The 8,967-nt window shown below is 35.1% G+C and overlaps 1 protein-coding gene across 2 annotated transcripts in view; it reads right to left on the bottom strand.

Annotated features, from left to right (window-relative positions):
* Window positions 1-8,967, bottom strand: part of PRDM5 (PR domain containing 5) — a 341,046-nt gene that overhangs the window by 175,905 nt on the left and 156,174 nt on the right. The window contains exons 5-7 of one of the 2 annotated variants that reach the window (XM_006881055.1): window positions 8,309-8,483; window positions 5,352-5,444; window positions 4,946-5,067 (exon numbers count right to left, since the gene is read on the bottom strand). In XM_006881055.1, the coding sequence (XP_006881117.1) occupies window positions 4,946-5,067; window positions 5,352-5,444; window positions 8,309-8,483 (390 nt within the window). The remainder of the gene's footprint in view (window positions 1-4,945; window positions 5,068-5,351; window positions 5,445-8,308; window positions 8,484-8,967) is intronic. The other variant, XM_006881056.1, reaches the window with a different exon arrangement.

The raw sequence follows: 8,967 nt of genomic DNA, 5'->3' as shown, positions 1-8,967 counted from the left end.
GGGATAGACTCAAGGTCATATTTTGGTTGCCTCGGATTTGGTTAATTTTCCTCAGCTTTAGCTTGAATTTGCATATGAGTAGTTGGAGGTCTGTTCCACAGTCAGCACTGAAATATAATTCATGAAATATTATACAAAATGGATGACCATGGAGGAAATTATGCTGAGTGAAATATCTCAGTCACAAAAAGACAAATTCTACATAATGCCACTGTTGTAGTACAGGACTGATAAGGGGGTTGAGGAAACGAAGAAATGAGGGGATAAATAATGTACATTGAAACAGACGAAGGAAAGAGCTGTGTAAAAGGAACATATGATTAGGTATTATTGGAATGACAAGAGTCCAGAATAAGAACTGTATGCTAAAGTGGCCTGAGGAGGGAAGGGGGATTGTATAACAATGAAAGAACTTATTTTCCAAAGAAAAAAGTGAACTGGGGGGAAGGGAGGACAGAGAGGAAAATATGCAACAATGAACGGCTAGAAATCCAAATTATTTATAAACTTTCATTAAAATCTAAAAAAAAAATATATAATCAGTCCATGAAGAATGCAAAAGATCAGTACAAAGGCAGAAGAGGAATAAAAGTCCAAAAAGGATGTCAAATGAGACTCTGAATACTCTGAATATTGCATTAGAGCGCTGAGAAGTCAAACAATAGGAAGAAATCAAGAAATTATGGAACTGTACAGAAAATTTCAAAGGGCAGCTTGGATGACAAAGAAAGGAATTATAATGAAATATGCAATGAGCTGAAGTCAGAAAATCTAAAGTAAATCACACAGGAGGAAACCGCTCATCCTTTTGCCATGGAGCAGCTGATTGTAGAAGCCGCAAAAAAAATTTAAAAATTAAAAAAAATATTAGTCTTATTGTTTGAATACTCATGCCTTTCTCTGGTAAAGGTATCTATAGGCAAAAGTGAAAACACTGATTTCCTTAAGCATTTATGCTATTGATAGTCCCAACATTCAATATCGTTTTCTCAGAGGTCTGTATACAACAGCCTTAATTTTGGTAAGGATTCTGCTCTACTGCCTCATTGGAGAGGTCTTTTCTGATCATTGCTATCGTTGTTAAGTGCTGTCGAGTTGAAGATGACTCATAGCAACCCTATGAATGAAAGACCTGAACACTTGTATAACTTTGGTTGTTTCTCCATGTTCATAGAATTTCCAGAGGCAAGTCATTTCGGTAGTGGATGCCACTCCTGCTTCCAAGCTTGTTTTAATCGAGAAGTTACACCAAACAACTGTCCACCATGTACATGATTATACCCCTTAAAAAACACCCTTTTCTTGTTCTTCATCTAAGGAATTGTATGAACTTCAGTAACCTTTAATTTAACATTTCTTTTAATTATAAGTCTGGGTAACTGAACACAGAATATAGATAGATTTCATATCCAATTATAATCACAGATGTTATAAAATTGGACTTGACTCATCACTACTATAAAATTATAGTACCCTGCAGATGTATTGCCAGATTGTAGTAAATAATGCATGAATTTTAAAAGTAGGTATTTTACTATATTACAATTTATCTATTACTGAAACCTATGCTGTTAAATGTCATTAAGTAACTCCAACTCAAGATGACCCTGTTAGTGGAGAATGAAAACTCTCCTCAAATCTGAATCCTCCTCATAATTGTTATTTGGAACAATGTTGCAGCCACCATGCAATTCTTCTTTTAGAAGATCTTTGTGTTTTACATTGGTTCCTTTGTAGACATATGCTTTATTTAATAAATTGTAAAATATTGTTAGCAAAAGACTTCACAGATGCAATAGATGTTGTAGTGCTCCAGAACACACAAAAGCTAAGAAAGTTCCTTTACACTGCTTTATTTCTGTTCAAAGCCTTATCATTTCTTATCCTCCCCTTGCATAACGTCATCACATACATCTATTGTTGATTTCTGCTCTGTATGATCATTAAAATGGAAGCTACTAGAGGGAATGGACTCTATATATGTTGTTCTTTTTGTAGTCCCAGCTCTTCAAATAATGCAATTTAAAAAAAATGGTTTTGAATTAAAGAATGACTTTAAAATGTGGGTAAAGATACTATTTCGTTTTAGAAGTAGTATATTTTTATGACAGAATGACAACTTGTTAGGAAGAAAAAGCAAATAACTTACAATATAACTTATTCTTCATATTTAACCTCAAACACTACATGAAAAGTAACAATGAATCATGTGAAAATAAGGGGAAAGAGAGAGGAAAAAACAAAAGTAAAGGAAAGAAAGAAGCCAAAGGGCAACAAAAGAGGAGGTAGATATGAGACAGCACAATGAAGGAAAGAGAACAATTGTGTACAAGGTATAGCAAAAGGCATACAGAGTACGCTGTGGCTAACCTATGGTCAAATTTCACAATTTATATGATCCACAACAACACAATGGAAATAAAACTGTCCTTTTATAAACTATTTCTTATAAAGTAATTATGAATTTCTAAAACTAGTAATATTAAATCAAAAGCCAATGACAAGAGAAGCCTCAAAAAATTATACTTTAGCACAGCCTGAAGACCACATGGCCAATAACAATAACACACAAAGTTTCCAGAATTACCATATACATATGGTTTTTAAATTAGTTGAGCAAAGTTTAAAACAAATATAAAAGATGTGTTACAGAGCATTACAGACAAAGGCAGAGAATATTAAGAACAGACTTTTGACCACAACTGCTTTAGATACATATATGTACATATACAACAACAACATACATATGAAGGGAACAATGTTAAGAAAATAATGATAGCTTTTCACGTAGAAAGGAAGACTCAAATAGGATGGAGTCATAAAAATATCCTCTCCCTCTAAGTCTTTAAAAGGAAACAGAAGAAACCAGACTATTGTTTAGTCCTGGATGGGAACCACTTTGCAGCTTTGTATGGCAAGGTAGTAAGTCCTAGAGGGCTCATGTGTATACCTAGAATTTAATGTGCAAACCAAATATGATACAAATTTGGAGTCAGAATCCTACCCACATAATAACCCCTGCCACTTTAAGTGTAAAGCACATACGTTTTAGAACATCAACAATAAGGATACAGAGGTTGGATAGATATAGATTCATTTCTACTGAATGTAAGGATGACTAGAAAGGACAAAATAAATTAACTTGTCTTTATCTAGACAGATGCATTTCCACTCAAGTCCTTGGGTAGCGCGAAGTGTTAAGCACCTGACTACTAGCTGAAAGGCAGGTAGCTGAACTCACCCAGAAGCAAGTTGGAAGACAATTAATTCTTCTGAAGGGTCACAGCCTTGAAAATCTTATGGGGCAATCCTACTCTAGACACATAAAGGTCACCTTGAGTTGGCATGAACTCAGCAGCAACTAACAACATTTCCTCAGTGTTTCCTGACTGTCTCAGAAGCAAAGGAGGGCAGAAGTACATACAAGAGAAAGGGAAATGCACAGAAGAGTAGGAAGAGTTTCATAAACCTTGGTCCCCTTCAGTGAAAAGACAATGAAGACATAAAAAAGTTAACTCAGAAAATACAACACAAAGCAGCAACTCATCTATTCAACTCAAAGCAATATATTCAATCTCTAATGAACGGATCTCTGGTGGCCTAGTGGCAAGAAGTTACACTGCAATACCAAAGGCACATGGTTTGAGGCCACTAGCGGCTCCAAGGGAGGATGGGTAATCACCTCCAGTGTGATTAACTGACGTTGAAAACCCACTGAAAGCTCAGCTAAGACATGGTTCTGACTCTGTGGTACACAACGATAATGATATAAATTAAAATACTTTTTCTGTGTGCCTATCATGCACTAAAGAGCCTTGGTGGTAAAGTAGGCTACCTTTTTCACTGTTAAGCCAAAGGCTGACAGAAGCTCCAAGATTTACAGCACTGGGAATCCAGTGGTGGGTCATCGTGAGTCAGACTCAACTCTACAGGTATAGATTCAATGCTTGAGTTTTGACCTCAATGTCTAGCTCAATGCTTGGTTTTGAGATCAGCAAATACAATATAATTAACAGCAAACTTTCATTTTTGTCTATTGCTTAGTTAGTCATTAGAAGGAAACTGAATGGCACTTACATTTTTAATTAAAACATAATTAAACTACAACAAAAATATGACCAGTAATTTTCTGCAAAATAAGAGAAATTAAAGTACTAAAAATAACTTTAAAATAAAAATATTGAACAGAATGGCATGACCAGTTTAAAATGTACCTAGAATAGGCAATTCTCTAACAATTTATGTAACAGAAATTTCATAAGCTGAAATATGAAATATTTCTCTAAATAATTACTTGTGTATTTGACAGCCACGTACAACCAGTCTCCAGCTCATGTTTAGTAAGGATTGTAGCTATTATTTTTTTATCTGCCATCTAGTTGGAATGAGTCATAGCTGACCCTGCAGGTTCGCAGAGGCTGTAAACACAGTGGAGAAGATTGCCAATCTTTCTCCTGCAGAGCAGTTGGTGCGTTCGAACCACATACCCTGGCTCGCTGTACCAGAGCTCCCTTAGTTAGGATGAAGTTAACCAAAAAAAAAAAAAAGTCAAACCATACTCACTGCCATTAAGTCAGTTATAATTCATGGCACCTCTCCTTTGAGGATGTATACTTTTACAAAAGTAGACTGTCTATCTTTCTCCCAAAGAACAGACAATAGACATGAATTGGCAACCTTTCTTTGTTAGCTGCTCAACAAATAACATACTATACCACCAGGGCACTTTAGGATTAAGTTAGAGGTGGGGAAAGTGACAAACGGTGCTGAAATCAATTTGAAAAAGAAAGTGTACAATGAAAGAAACAAAATCCACTGCCAAAATACCACATCTGTGTGAAATATGATAGAAAAGCAAACTCCTTAAGAGTGAGAACTAAAAACAGATTGCTGCACTCTGGGGAAAAGAAACTCCTTTAAAAGCAGTCTTCCAATGATTCCTCACCAGTGTGGACATTCTCCTGATGTCTCTTTAGGGCATCCTTACTCTTCAGTCTCTTTCCACAGCTGTCAACCTTGCAGACAAATCGAGCATCCCCACGACAGGTCTCTCGGTGCTGCTCAAAGCTATAAGACAGTCAGGGAGAAGGAAAAGAGAAAAAGTGAAGACATAGCTACAGATTTTCACCATCACCGTAGGTTTTGTAATGCATGCTCCCTAATAAGAGTTCAGGGTCATGTCATGCATTACCTATGCAGGTAGAGAGAAGAAAGCATTTAAATGCTGCAGCCAAAAAAAAAAAAAAAAAGAAAGAAAAGAAAATATGGAATCACTAAGAAGCATGAAAACATGCATGCATAAAAAATGATCTCAAACTATAAAATATCAATCTAACACTCAGACACAAAACCTCGATGCTGAACTGAAGGAGGAATTGCAAACAGAGCACTGAAAACTTCGTGAAGAATCCTTCAGACCTCTTTTCATTGTGCACTGAAGAACACTGAAGGGAAATACAAAAAGAAAAGGAAAAAAAAAAAAACAAAACCAAAACTGGAAGTCTCATGCAAAAACATACCAATGTATCATTATATCAATTTAAATTAAATCATGCTTGCCACCCTTCTTTTCTGTATGCCTTTGTCTTTTTAAATATTTTAATAGTAACTTATTAAATTACAGCATCTAGTTAAGGTACAATACTTTTTGTGTCGAATATATCATACTAAATGAAATAAAAAGAAACAAGAATTCAAGTATAAACTCTTTGTTTTTTGGTTTTTTTCATAATCACCTGCAATGGAATCTCCAAATATGTTATATAAAAGCTTTCATTTTTTAAAAGCATTTTTAAAATATTGAGCAAAAAGTTTGCATCTAAAATCTTATCAGCAAAATCCAATGAACAAAATATACAGAAACAGTCTTAATATGAAGAAATTCTGGTGGTATAGTCCATAGAGAGCTGTGTTACGAAGCCAAAGGCAGTGCTTCTCTAACTGTCTGGATCCGTCACAGGGCCTGCAGAAGAAAGATGGGCAGTCTCTGCTCTTGCAGTTTACAGCCTCTGAAAGCCACTGGAAAGTTAGGTAAGAGTTGGTTCTGACTAATGGCAATGTTGTTGTTGTGGGTTACCATCAAGTTGGAACTGATTCATAGTTCATTCTGAAGTGGGTTTTCAGACACAGTGAATTACATGGAAGGAGACTGTCCATCCTTCTCCTGTAGAGCGGCTGGTAGATCTTAACCGTGTGCCTTTGGGATTGCAGCAGCACAGTGTTGTATCACTAGGCCACCAGAGTTCCCTCATGGCAATGTTGTTGTTGTTAGTTACCATCAAATAAAGTATGACTCACTGCCACCCAATGAACAACAGAACTGAACTCTGGCCTACCCTTTGCCATCCTCATCATCTCCAAAACATTTAAACCCTTTGCTGCAGTCACTGTGCCAATAAATGTCATTGAAGATCTTCCTCTTTTTCACTGATGCTCTACCTTTCTAAGCATATCCCTTTCCATGGAATAGCCTTTGCCAAACATACTCAAAATATATAAAACAATGTTTCACTATCCTTGCTCTGAAGAGCACTCTGGCTGTATTTTCTTAAAGACATTTCCATATTTCTGGCAGTCCATGGGATATATTCAGTGATCTTCTCCAATACCACAACTCAAAGGTATGAATTTTTGGGTCATGCTCATTCATTGTTCAGATCTTAGATAAAGAGCAAGTGATTGAAAAGACCAAAGCTTGAATCAGGTGCACCTTCAATGAGATCACTGCTCCTCAATAATTTGGAGAAATCTCTAATAGCAAATTTGCCAAGTGAAAACTGTCTTCTGATTTCCTGACTGCTGGTAACAAAATGTTGATTGTGGATCCAAGTAAGATGAACTCATTGACAATTTCAACTTTTTCTCCATCTGTCATGAAGTTGCCTCTTGGTTCTTTGGGGAGGATTTTTGTCTTCTTTTTTTTTCTTTTTAACTGTAATTTTAATGGAAGTTTACAGAAAAGTTGGATTTTCATTCATTCATTCATTGTTGAACATTTTCCTCCCTACTCTTCCCATTTCACTTAAAGAAAATTATTCATGATTGTATAGTTTCCTCCCTCTACCCATCACTCCCCCAGTACACTTTGCCATGCACCTCTTATTCAGAAATACAGATATTTGTACTCTCATACAAATAATACCTAATCATATATTCCTTTTAAACAATTCTTTCCTTCATCTCTTCTAATGCAGTAGTCATTATTTATTCCCTCTTTTCATAGGATTTTTGTCTTCTTGGTGGTGAGATGCAATTTATATTAAAGGCTGTAGTCTTTGATCCTTTGCAATTATTTCAAGTCGTCTTCACTTTCAACAAGCAAGATTGTGTCATCTGCATAATGCAGGCTGGTGATGAGTCTTCCTCCAATGGCAATGAGTAAATCTTAATATAAAATGTAGCATATTTAAGAGTTTTGCTTTAATTAGGCAATAAAAATAACATTAATTTTTACCCTATGTTAAAAGTCACTTATGCAAGGTGATTATACTAACATTCTGTTAAAAATATAATTTAGAAACAATTTTACCTAATTTTTTACTTCTAATAATGATCCTAAGATACTTAAGTAAAGGGATAATTTTACAAACTATTAAAGAGCTCTGGTAGCATAGTGCTTAAGCATTTAATTGCTAACAGAGGTCACTAATCACCAGCTACTCCACAATCAAAAGATAAGGCAGTCTGCTTTTATGAGGATTACAAGCTTTGAAATTCCATGAGCAGTTTTATACTACGAGTCAAAGTCACCTCAGCAGACAGGGTAACAAAAATAATGAAATGTGCACAGTAATGTATGAGAAAACTAAGTTATTTATTCAGCTGTAATTTCCTTGTATTTATCCATTTTCAAATTATCCTCCAAATTGCTAGAAAATAATGATTCTCAAAATTTTCATTTGTTCTGTACACTGTGAATTAATCTATTTCATAAACACTTTCTTTTTCTGATTCCAGAGGGAATATCCAATGCAGACCACTGAAACCAATTTTCATTTTAATGCACAAGCCAAATTATGCAAATCCAAAATTCACATAAGGAAACCAATGAACTTGCTGTTTAAGGAAAAGTTATTACATGCACAAATATCAATTAGCATAAATAATGTTTAATTTTTTCTTAAGAGTAGTTCATAAAACTGAGTGCACCATACTAAGGAAAGATCAGTTAATGGCAATTATAAAGCAGAACCTTAATCTCTTGCTTTCACTCTCATGCACACATATACATAAGTTAGAAACTGTAAACTGAACAAAATGCCATTATGTACTACATTATAATCTTAAAGATATTCATTAATGCACGTACTGTCTCTGCAAAGCTTGCTTCACTGGGAATGTCTTTCCACAGTTCTTGCACTTAAATTCTTTCTCCTCTGTGGGCTTCTGATGCAATGCCTGAAGATGCTCAGCAAGAATTTCCTCACAGGTAAAGCTTGACTCACACTGGGGACAGTCATAGTCTTCTTTATGGTCAAGATGATCTGAACATTTACAATGAAGCAGAATTAGAAGACAAAATTCAGAGGCAACAGCTATTAATTTTTCTCATTTTAAAATAAAAATTAACTATGCCTGATGGTACTATACTACTAAATTCTTATTATTATCTCTTTGAGTATTTATTTAAAGTATTGCCTATGAGAAATAAAGAAAATGCCAATAGAGCAAATCATCGGTATTTTTTCATCAAAATAAAGTAAAATCAACATTTTTATTTACCTTATAGGTTAATTTTTCATATCATAGTTATTAAACACTTTGAATCTGAAAAAAAGCTTTCCCTAAATAAGTCATCTCTAGTAAGGTGTGTTTGATAAAGGCCATGGTCTTCACAATCACTTGTTATGCATCAGAGAGTTGGACAACGACCAAGAAAGATAGGAGAATTGATGCCTTTGAGCTGTGGTGCTGGAGAAGAGTATTGAGAATACCATGGACTGCTAGGAAAACAAAGAGATTCATCCT

Source organism: Elephantulus edwardii, unplaced genomic scaffold, assembly GCF_000299155.1.
Source record: "Elephantulus edwardii isolate Elephantulus edwardi_28Jun2011 unplaced genomic scaffold, EleEdw1.0 scaffold00012, whole genome shotgun sequence".
NCBI lineage: Eukaryota > Metazoa > Chordata > Mammalia > Macroscelidea > Macroscelididae > Elephantulus > Elephantulus edwardii.
Note: the sequence above shows the minus strand (reverse complement) of the source record. Positions and strands in the feature narration are given on the sequence as shown.